This window comes from Mus caroli, chromosome 17, assembly GCF_900094665.2.
Source record: "Mus caroli chromosome 17, CAROLI_EIJ_v1.1, whole genome shotgun sequence".
NCBI classification, from domain to species: Eukaryota; Metazoa; Chordata; class Mammalia; order Rodentia; family Muridae; genus Mus; species Mus caroli.
The window spans coordinates 22618175-22630551 of record NC_034586.1 but is presented as its reverse complement, the minus strand read 5'-3'; the positions used below and the strand labels follow the sequence as shown (position 1 = coordinate 22630551).

Here is a 12377-nt window from a genome sequence, read left to right as displayed (position 1 = left end):
AAAAAAGGATCAACTTGGATGTCACCAAAGTTACATTATTTTTTCTTTAAAATTTAAAACAAAATGTCTACAGTAGGTATGCATTATGGTGTAAGACACAAAACTTGTAAAAGTGCAGACTTAAATACAGGTCACTGGGGCACCTCCATTAGTACAACCATGATCCTGCACTGCGGTCCTTACACATTTCTATGGCTCTGGTCCTGCCCTTTGTGTAAAATTGGATTCCAAGTATCTCATAGGAGTAGTTCTGACTGTGGTGTGATAGAAACAATGTCAGTGCAAACCTCAAAGAAGGGTAGTGTTTTTTTAAAATTATTATTTCTTAAGCCCTCAACACCACTGGACACTTTCCCCCATCCTCCGGGATTCTCCAGGCTCTGTCGTCTTGGATATGGGGTTCCCTCTTTTTAAAATGTTTTTCTCAAACTGCACACACAGCCCCCAGTCTCCACGCCTGCCTGTCCCAAAGCACTGTGTACCACCCACTTCTTAAAAGGTGCTCAGTAGTTGGTTGCAAGTGTCAAAGGCCTGGATTCCAGGCTTGTAGTCAGCCACCTTGCTCTAGTTTCCTCAGTAGCATCACTCCTAAGGTCACCTAGAGGATGGAATGAGGTAAGACATGAATCGCTCCTAGCACTGTTGATAATGTAGCATTGAACTCAGTGCTGGCTAGTTGCTATACACGTACTGTTAAGAAACACTCTGGGAGTTACTTCCCTACCTGCAGCCATTTTCTATTAAATGCTTCTGCCCAGCAGCTGCACTTGATTTGTTAGGCTATAGAAGTGGAAGGAGGAGGGGGAGGAGGACGATGACAGAACACACGGGACAGGTGAAAGGCCTTAAGTATTTTATCTTTGCTTTTCTGAGGCAGAGTCTCACAGAGCCCAAGCTGGTTCCCAGCTACCTATGTAGCCAAGGATGACCTAGAACTGCTGGAATTACAGGCACTGATTAACACCGCAGCTACTAGACGTGTGTTTTAGCTCCACACAAGCTTTCCTATATCTTTTTTTTATCTGGGTGTGGTAGCATATGACTTTATCCCAGCACTCAAGGGGTAGAGGCAGGGAGATCCCCATGAGTTCCAAACCAGCCAGGACTGTGGTGTGAAGCCCGTTTCGTCACACTGGTTGTATCAGTTTACACTGCATCAGCAAGACTGTGGAAATGCCTATTTCCTATAGCCCTACCAGCATGGTGTGCTGACACTGGTGTTATCATTTTGTCTCTTTTTCAAAAAACGCCTTTCTTTTGCATCTCTCATAATGAACGAGACTGAAATTAGTATTCACATGAGCTGCAGAATTTGTAGACTCTGACTTTGCTGATGGTGCTTTTTGCCTTAAAGAGGATTTAAATTTCCATAATTTTGCATAGCATTGGAAGATCTTCATGACTCTGGACTTGAGTCTATGTTAAAAAGTCCTTCCTCTTCTACAAGGATTTAGGATTGTCCACATCTCCGTCTACTGCTTATGCTTTTAAAAAACACTTGTCTCCTTAGCCATTTTGAAATATATGTGGTTCACAGTTGAGATGCAGAACCAACTTCACATTTTCTAGGTTACTCAGGGGCTCCAACACTAAAGGGCCCCCCGTTTGTTTCACTTTGGTTCTGGATGCCACATTGACCATCCTGTTTTTTTGTATATTTCAGACTACTTTCAAACTCTAATCTACTTGCCCGTCTACTCATGCTCTAAATGTTTCTCTACAGAGACTTCTGTATGATAGAGGACTGAATACTTGATTTATCCTCTTCCAACTACAACATATTTCACACCTATTTTTCTCTCACTACTTTACTATATCCTTGGTTTGTTTTGTTAAGATGGGAGTCACATTCTCAATGAGACTCAGTACCAGTAACTCCTAAGTTGTTGACAGGTCCTGCTCTGGAATCCAGTGTGTGTTTTCATTCAAGTTTCTTCTGTATTCTCCATAGTACACTTTTTTTTCAATTTAGTACATTTTCTGTTCTTTAGTCCAAGCACTATTTTAAGATGAAAAACTTTTAAAAGAACTAGGTTGCCATTCAAATCACTGCAATGTTCTGGGTAAAGCTCCCCACTTAAGACACTGGAGAAAACCCCCAGTCAGCCCTGGACAAATTATTTTCATGTGTTTGGATCCTAGCCTATCATCCTTCTTGGGGGAATTTCTATGCAATCAGCTGTGTCTGCAGCAGTCAAAGCAAGGAGCTCCCCATATCTCTTCTTTCCAAGCCATTTTGTTCCAGTAAGACAACCCTAAGCTCGAGGCTGTCTTGAAGGAGCAGTCACATACCCTCTGCACCCAGTCCTGAATCCCATCTTGCTCCTTTTGTCCAGTATCTGTCTTTGACTCCTCTACACTGACTAGCTTTGGATCTTTGACTTTCACATTTTAAACAGCTTGCTTTCCCCTGCATGGGCATTCTTTCAAATACTGGCCTGGCAAACCTGAGGTAAGTATGAATTGTCCTCAGAATGCCTCAGGCAGATTGGAGTGTGAACTGAACTGTATTATCCTTGGCTGGATATAGGGCTTGTCCTATCATCTGAGTGCTGTCAGACTCTTCTGTAGAAGGGACAAGGCCACCACCTTCACTGGGCCTGATAGTAGCTGAGGCTCTTATTAAGACAACTAGCAAGGTTTAGGGGTGCCACCTCCATACATAAGGACGTCTACTACCTTCTAATTCTAAATCTTTCAGCTGAATTAGGACACAGAACTTCTCAGTATTTTTCTTTCAAATTCTTCATTGCACTGTTGCTTAAGAATTCACCAGTTAAAATGTATGGTGGTACATGCCTTTAATCCCAGCACTTGGGAGGCAGAGGCAGGCAGATCTCTGTGAGTCTGAGGCCATCTTGGTCAACAAAGCAAATTGAAGGATGGACAGCCAGAACTGTTACACAGAGAACCAGATCCCCCACCCCCCAAAAAAGAACAAAGGAACTCAGGAACTTACTAGTTGATGTATCTCATTGATGAGATCATGGAATACCTAGTTCACCTAGCTCCTAAGAGTACCCAACACTTTGAGAAGAGCCCTTGTAAAGAGTGGTCTTCAAACTTAAGTCCTGAAGGAGAGCCCACCCACAGGAAAGTACATTTACTTTGCTTTTTTACGGCCTCAGTATCACTCAAATTGGGGGGTGGGGGTTGTAAACAAGTTCAAGTCTTATGTGTCTGTGTATAGGCCAGAGGTCAGCTTCAGGTGTCATCCCTCAGGTACTGTCTTGTTTTGGGTACAGGTCTTGGCTTCCACATTGGCCTGTGGGCCCCGGGTATCTACCAAGTGTCCACATCAGACCTTGCTGTTCACTTGCGTGTCGGGGACGGGACTCAGGTCCTCATGCTCACCTGGCGCTCTAAAAAACTTGCCATCTCCCCAGTCCTCAGTAGCTTCTTTACCATCCCCACAGGATGTTATAATTTCAGCTTTGCTTGTGTTTTCTGGCCACACGGCAACCTCTTTGGTGGACTAATTTTGTGGAGCTCTCTTCCATCCTTCTGTAACACAGCATCTACACATCCATCCTGACAGAGGAGGTTCTCAACAAGTGCTTGTTGCTGAACAACATTTACTCCTATGCCACCTTCACCCAGGCAGGTTCCACCAGCTTAGGCTCACAGCTCCCCTAGCCTAAAGATGGTTTTGTCCAAGTTATCAAAGGACATATTAAGTATAAACTATTGTTTACAGAAAAGCAAATGTTTCTATCAAATAATTTCTGTATAGCTAAATCTCACTGAAATAAATTAAAAGCCAGCTTAGGGTGTCAATAAACCTTAGCTCTCTGAACATGCCCCAAAGAGAGGCAGCAAGAGTCGGCTCCCTGTGCTCCGTGAGACTGGAATAGTCTTTGAAAAGGCTGTCTTGAGGAATGGATGGCTACTGTGTCGCATGCAGGCAATGGAAAGGAGAAAAGACAAAATATGAGGCAAACAATTCCAAACCTTTTCTTTTCATATTTTTTATTGTAAATTACAAAGGGTGCTGCATACACTAATGATTCTGTGTCTAACTACAGTGCTGACAGTTAGAGGGTGACAGAAAACGTAACCTGTGCATGGCCGCCTCCTAAAAGGAAAACTGCACGGCTATTAACCAACGTTGAGTAATTTTTAAACAACTCATGCGTGAACGAGATAACAATTCTTTCTAGACAAAAGACAAGACTGAATCCAATAAAGAGTCACAGCTCCAGCTGGGGGCAGGGAATAAACAGAACTACGGAGTACTTATGATCGTATCACAGAGCGGGTCCTAAGGGCAACTATTCGGAGAGGCTGCCAAACCACAGGAGCAAATGCTTTGTACTCTTGCCTTCCGTGTTGGCAGCTCCGGAGTCATTGTTAACCACAAATGCTACACCACAGGACAGACTCTAGGGCAAGAAGACAATAGCAGGCAGTGGGAGTACAGTGTCGCAAAACATGTGGAGAAGCAAATACAGTACACATACAGTTTTGTTATTTAGTTCTGAAAACAAACAAACAAACAAAAAACCCCAAAGGATAAAGGGCAAGACACAGAATCAGTCCCGCTTCTGGCACCTGGAACTGAGTAACTACACTCGGTGTCACACTGTGACTAAAGAGGCAAGCCCAGGTCACACTTGGCACGCTGAGACACAGACCTGGGTGCTCTTTACTAGCCACCAAGTCTTCAGTTCCACAATACTATTTGGAAGTAGCTGTAAGATTTCATCACCTTATTGCCACCTCCAAAAGTCTCTTCAAAACCAAATGGCAATTTGGCATCGTGCAGTTCCTAGGTGTGATTTCTATTTCAGTCAGTTTACTAAGCATGGGGATTATGCTTCAACACATAATCCCACTTGCTGTGGAAGTGTGGAACTCTCAGTAGTACGTTTTCATCACATTCCTCCAATATGCTTATTCCTTAAAACGAAACCACCATCCCTACTTCTGACGTTGTTTCATCCCACTGTGTTTGAAATATTAAAAAAAAAAAAGAAAGACATGGAGTAATTTTCTCATAATGCCCTTATTTAAGATGACAAAAATCACGGTAGAATCCACAAGTATTACGGCACTGCGTGGGACTCATTTGTCACGATCCAGGGAAGAACAAGACTGCAGTTCTGTGCAAAGTTGTGCAAGTGGTCGCAGTTCCATGGGAAATGGTATTCCACAAAAGACTCCACTAGAAACATAGCTGAGACCTTTTCCATTAACACTGAAATCAATGCATTCTCAAAATTCAAGTTTCAAGATTTAGAGAGATGCTAACATTCTGTCACATAATTAACCAGAAAGTAGTTGAACAGAAGTTTAGGAAGACTATATAAAGAAAGGGGACATGAGTTTTGTTAATTCTTGCTGAAGGCAACTTGAATTCATTTCTTAGGAAGTTAACTAAATCTTAGCAGCTAAAATATTGTTTAAATATATGGAATAAAGAAAAGCACATCCATTCTTGACATTTTGGTGAATAAACTAACAGCTTTATTAATGAAGGCAAACATCAGATAATTGTATGAATATTATATATAAAAGAGAACTTCATACCAATAGCATTGTATTTCAAAAGTACTGTACTTCAGTTTCTTTTAAAGAGACTTGTCATCTGTTGTAAAAAACAAACAAAATGGGTACTCTTCTCCTAAAAACTTCTGGAAAACAAAATAATCACTGTCAAGCAGATGAAGTGAGCACATACATCTGTCTGTAGTGCAGGCTCTTGCTAAGGTGTGAATGAAGCCAAGCATCAGAGAGACGCAGGACAACCTCACAAAAGCCAGAGAGAAGGGATGTAACAAGATTACTCGAAGATCATTCAAAACTGTTCTCTCATACAAGTATAAAACAACTACAAAGAGAGGGAGCTATGAAACGACGCCCATCTGAAACCCTCCATGATGCTTCTGGAATAGTTGTGATTCTCTTACAAAAAGAACAGAGTTAAGGTTTGGGAATGGGAAGGAATGAAGATGTATCACTTAAGTGTACAAGTAAGGCACAAGATTAAGCCACACCCAACTCTCGCATGAAGGACATGGAAAAGATAAGGACCCATACATGGTACAGCACAGCAAGCAACCACACTGATTGCAAAGCTCACACGCAACGTTAATAGGAGCAGCCCGGCAGCATGCTCTCATGTGGGCACAGACTAAAGAAAGAATCCAGTGTATCTGGAGCCAGGAAGCAGAAGGTTCCTTGTTATTTTTTACTGTAGTAGTACTGTAGTCAGTTTATGGTTGCCTTTGGAACGGTGGGTTGATCTGAGGAGAATTCACAATGCCTTCCTTCACTTAAGGGAAGGCTCTGGACTTCATGAGCTCTCTGTATACCATGTATGAACACAGAAAACCTCTAGACAGCTCTCACTCTAATGGTTTCCACCCAAAAATACATGCCATGATTTTTAAAAATACAACATATAAAACTGCTGGGTTTTTACACACTCGTGAGAACCGTCCGTCTGTGATACACTAGGTGTAGGATATTTTAAAGACAATAGAGGAAGCAGTTCATTACTGGCATTAAAAGTACAACCATTTCTAGACGGTTTTAAATGCCACAGAGTCCCCTGGTTAAAATGTAAAGCTGCACAGCTTGCCTATGTCATCTTAAACAGCAAGAGGATTTAACTTGCACTCTACATTTTACTGCCAGGTTTTTATTTAGATCAAGTATCGCTGCAGCGTTCTGACCAGCCCAAGTTTAGCAGCAAATGGCAGGAATCATATAAAATGCAATTTTATAACAAAGTGCTTTCCTAAGATATACATACATATATAAATAGGTACAAAATAAAGTGTCAACATTAAAAAGCTCAACTATTTAAAAGGCTTTCAACTATTTAACTTAAGGAGTACATATAAACACTGAAATGCACAGGTATGGAATCTACTAAACAGATTCAAAGGTTTTTGAAATGCAAGACCAAAAACTCAAATTCTGGTTTGCAGACAAGAAAGGGTATCAAAAAACCAGAATTCCTAAAACAGGGTAGCTAGAAAGGGGCAATTTTATAAACTTCACCATCATGAAGTGGCAGTCACTTGACTGAAAAACTGCCATATTCTGGAACACTTTCGAGACTTCATACACTTCCATTTGTGAACCTATGGTTTGCTTTTTCCCACCTAAAAAGTAAAACTTTAATTCTGCTAACCATGACATGTGAGCTTATTATCTGTTAGGATGGATGAACTAAGAGGTACATTTCCACCAAACACACAGGAACTTTGTCACAGTTTCAGCTAACGTGTCAAGACAAGTCTTGGTTTCTTATGATTCATGATGTCAAAGAGGCAAGTCAGACACATTTTTGGATTGTTAACTGTGTTTTCTAATCGAACCTTCATGTGCTACAGCTTACAAAAGGGGAGGAGAAAGAAAAAGGAAAGGAACTCCTGTGCAGACCGAGGACAACTATCTTAGTTCTATCAAAAGGTGGTGGAGAGACAGCAACTACGTCTGACATTTCAGGCTTTTCTTCTAGATATGTTTGTTTTTACTTTTGAAGCCACCAGTTTTCATAGTTCCAAACACAAGATCTGAGATAAAACAGTCAAGAAAGACAGGATGGAAGGACCTGTGGGGACATAGGAATCTCTCATCAAGAGGCAAAGCTTGAGCACAATTACAACTGACTACTAAAGCAAAGAAGAGCACCTAAAACTAAACGTGTTCATGTTTCTCAAGTCTAGAAACCACACAAGATAAGTCACATGGAAGTTTGAAGAAAATACCTGTACAAAAATATAAAAATTTATAAATTTGTTTTAAGCTTGTGTTGATCTTTGAAAATATTACATGCACAATAAGATTAAATTGGAAAAGTGGCAACTAAAGTATTAGATATTTTTAGCTTTTTTTATCTCTTTACATATATATATACATAATACGATAAAAATAATCTGTATTTTGGTTGTTTGGTGGAAGTATACTACAATAAGCTAAATAAACTTTAATTTTCAAAGTCAAAAACTATTTTATCAATAGCTTACTAATATGAAATATATTAAAATTTCCTACAATAACTGCAGAAATAAAAGACACCTAAGTGGCCACCAACTTATCTACTATGGAAGCAAACTAGAGGACAGCAAAATAATATTTGGATGTATGGATGCTCCTTCTGTAGATAATTGGACCCAAACAGAAATAAAGTTCACAGTTGAGTAAGATCCCTAACCCTGACCTTTTAATTGTTTCTCTTTGTTTCATACATTCATACAGTATCATGTAAGCTGTGCAAAACTTTACTTAGACTGGCAGTCTGCCATACCAGTTGCATTTGTCTTTGGTAGAAAAAATAAAACAATCGCAATAATGTGCAAGTATTTTCTTCCGGTCAAGTACCGAAATAGGAGTTTTCTAGAGCCATCTTTTTTTGTTTGTTTTTGTTTTTGTTTTGTTTTTTTATACAATACACAGACTCTGTGGCATATATCTACATTTCGACATAGTCCTATATACATTCAAAAAAATCTGAAAAAGAGTTGGAACAAAAAGACATTTAAACCCCATTATTTTCTCATCTATATATCTTGGTTTTCCTCATTAGGATTTTCATCATACAAAATATTACCAGTTTTAGAGTTTCCCCAAAATACAAGGCACAAAGAATATGCTTTTTTCTTACTTGCACAGACAATTAAATATATATATATATGTATATATATATATATATATATATGTATTTATATATCATATTGAGTTCTGAAAAACATCTAAACATGGTACACACGTGAGTGCTGGGTGCACCATGTACATGTGAGATTAATGGCTGTAAAAAATTAGAACAAAAAGCAGTCATTCTAAAAACAATCTAAATGGACTTTGAAAAAAAAAATGCTTCCTCGGTATTTTTGTGTGGTTCAGAGCATAAACCCACCTAACACTTAGCATTATACTAATATATTCACTCATCCAAAACGTTCTGCTTCAACAAATGTTTACAATCTGTACCTCACATTTACTTAATGTGTGAGCTTCTTTCTCATGCCAGCAGCAGGGTCACTGGTTTATGCTCTGAAAATGCAATAATCAAGTATTTTGGATCATGCTTCACTTACGGTATTGTTTTTAAAACAATGTAACCTAATTATAAATGTTTACATAATGCTAATTGACATGCAAAACAGAATGAAAATTTACAATGGATAACATGACAAAAACAGACATTTCTGACCAGTGGTCCAATGAGGCTGATTACACTTTTGATGCTGGTATCCTTAGTCCTACAAGGCCTCCAGTGGGGTTTCCTTCAGCAGTCTTCCCTAACACTTGATTAACAAATTCTGAGGTTTGCCCAGCGACTGGGAGACCTGAAGAGAATAAAAGGCACACTTTAAGACACAAATATGGAGAAGGCATAAAGGAAAGGGAAAAAGTCTGAAAGCTGATATTGGCCCCAAAACAAGGGCTCCACCACTACTTGCTACTGCAGCCCAGAAAACCATCCTATGGCAGACTTCATTCCCAAGGAGACCCACATCAAGAGTCATGAGGCACTTTAACGTGGTAGATGACAAATAACAATTCCCAAAGAAACCTGAGGTCCACTGGCAGGCTGTTTCCTAAGCCTGTAAGTTTGCTGCCTGTGTCTATCATCTGTTTGGACTTCACTGTGCTCTGTAGTATTTACATACACACAACTACAACTGTAAGCACAAAAGATACACATGACAATTTTTAAAATTACTGTATACAATGTTAAGTTCCCTTTTATTTTAAATAAAAGTGAGTAAGAAAAGATGGAATAGCCAGGTGGTGGTGGCTCACGCCTTTAATCCCAGCACTTGGGAGGCAGAGGCCATCCTGGTCTACAAAGTGAGTTCCAGGACAGCCAGGGCTACACAGAGAAACCCTGTCTTGAAAAACCAAAAAAAGAAAAAAGAAAAAAAAAAAAAAGATGGAATGAAAGAGGGAGAGAAATTACGAACAGCCCAAGTATGCTGACTTCCTTTGGGATGGCCAGGATAATGTTAGTACTTAAATAGCACAAGTATAAGAATGTTACAGGTATAAGAATTTTTTTAAGTGTTAAGAAAAATGAAACTAGGCAGGATAGCACAAGTAATCTCAGCACTAGAGTGGCTAAGGCAGGAAGATCTTGAGTTCAAGGTTAGCCTGGGCTACATAGTGAGAGCTTGTCTGAGGGTGAAATGGGGAGACGGTAACACATAAGAAAAAGAAAAGAGAGTGGAAATGAGAACATTCATTACTGATAAAAGACGTATAACAAATTAAAGCTATCAATGCTACCTTAACTATTCATTCAAGCTCAGGATGATCACTAACACAACAAACTCACAGCACACTACTGGCTAACCCAACAGGAGAGATCTAGTCTTGCCAATAAACCTAACTCTATTTGGGCTCAATCCTGAGTTAGATGACAAGCATGTGAAAAGTTAGATTGGGTGTGGTTATGTGTGTGTGTATCCCAGAGCTGCAGAGTTGGAGACGGGAAGATCCCTGGGGCTTGCTGACCATCCAGCTTAGCCTAAAACCTTACTCAAAAAACATGGGTGGATGACTTCTGAGGTTGACATCTGGCCTTCACACAGGCCCCCACAATATATACATGTACACTGTGCATATGTGTGTACCTGCACACTCAAGACACAAAAATCACTCCACTTTCCATGAAGAAACAGGTAAATCCAAATGTTAGGACACTCAGAAAATCAATTACTTAGAATTTTCATTTAAAAAAAAAAAGGCTGAGAAATAATAGGGACAAAAGAGATGTAATTAAATCCAACAAAATCACTCTCAAATAGAACAGACAACCACACACAGAAGGAGAGAGGGGGCAGGCAGGCAGGCAGGCAGGCATAACTGAGCAGGCAGCAGGAGTTTGTAAGCTTGGGCTCCACACTGGAGATCACATCAGTACTCATAGGTCTAGATATCATTCTGGTACTGTGGTTAAGACAACATACTTGCTGGAGTAGTGGTGCACACATTTAATCCCAGCACCTGTGAGTTTGAGGCCAGCCTGGTCTACAGAGTGAGTTCCAGGACAGTCAGGGCTACACAGAGAAACCCTGTCTCGAAAAACAAAAACAACCAAAACAAAACAAAACAAAACAAAAAAAAGATTAGCAAAAGCAAAGAACTTCTTATCTCTGGGGGAATTTTATGTCACTTTTCTTTTCTTTTTTTTTTTTTGAGACAAGGTCTTATGTAGCATAGGTTGCCTTAGACTCTCACTATAGCTCAGGATGACCTTGAACAACCTCTGCCTCTATGATTCGAGTGCTAGGAGGGCAACACCATGATAGGCTGGGACTGTGAAGTAACAGCTGTCTAGAGCTAACCCATGTTCCTGCAAGCAACTCCTTACTCTAGGCCAGATAAATTTACTGGTTCACCCAGGTGGACTTGTGAGAAAGCATTGCTTTGCTCTGTTGTTGGTGTTCATCTAGAATCAACATGTTAGTTCATATCTCTCCAGGAAAAATGCATACAACAATCTGTAAGTAATTGATCCAAGAATAAAGAATAGCACAAAACACACACACACACACCACGAATGCATGAGCACACCAACAGCTGCTCCAAATGTTCTAGCAAACCAGTAATACAAAGAAATCCCAATGCTTTTAACCTGACAGAGACTCTGGAATGATAGCAGTCAGGCATTCATTTTAGGATGAGTGTTTGTCTGTATTGGCCAGGACGGTCGCGACCTGACTCAGGTAACTGTGATGTCTAGGAGCGTGTCGCCACATGTGTAGTAGCAGAGACTCACTTTTATTTCTCCACATAAAACAACAAGTAGACAGGCAAGACATCCACCTCAAATCCAAACCCTCCATGGGCACATAGCAAGATCCTGTCCCTAAAACAACAAAATAAATTCCACAAAAATTCTACCACTGGAAAACTGAGCTCAGTGGTGCGTGTGTCTACAGTCTCAGTGGCCCAGAAGGCTAAGTAAGAGGATCACTTTGGCTCAGGAGTTAGGAGCCCCGCCCCCAGCCCTGGGGAACACCTCCATCAACTCTTTCGCTTCTCTCTTTGAAAAGAGGTCTCCCTATGAAGGTTTATTTAGCTCAAAATTGGGCTTTTCCTGTCTTAGTCTCCTCCCAAGTACTAGAATTATGAAGCATTACACTTGGTGAAAAACCATTTCTAAAAATAGTCAGCCCATGGCACATGAACAAGTGAAAAGGAATCTCCATGAGATCTGGAGTCTTCTACATCCCTAATTTTCAAGGTGGGAATAAGGTACCCAGATCTGCAAGACCTGCATGATGTCAACACTAACAAACAGTCCACATGAAGACCTGCGTTATGTCAACACTAACAGTCCACATGAAGACCTGCGTGATGTCAACACTAACAGTCCACATGAAGACCTGCGTGATGTCAACACTAACAGTCCACAT

The 12377-nt window shown here is 40.3% G+C and overlaps 1 protein-coding gene across 2 annotated transcripts in view; it reads right to left on the bottom strand.

Moving 5' to 3' along the window:
* Positions 1-3952: 3952 nt before the first annotated feature.
* Positions 3953-12377, bottom strand: part of Crebrf (CREB3 regulatory factor) — a 59155-nt gene continuing 50730 nt past the window's right edge. Inside the window, exon 10 of one of the 2 annotated variants that reach the window (XM_029471005.1) lies at positions 3953-9302. In XM_029471005.1, the coding sequence (XP_029326865.1) occupies positions 9187-9302 (116 nt within the window). In that variant the 3' untranslated portion in view covers positions 3953-9186. The remainder of the gene's footprint in view (positions 9303-12377) is intronic. The other variant, XM_021185961.2, reaches the window with a different exon arrangement.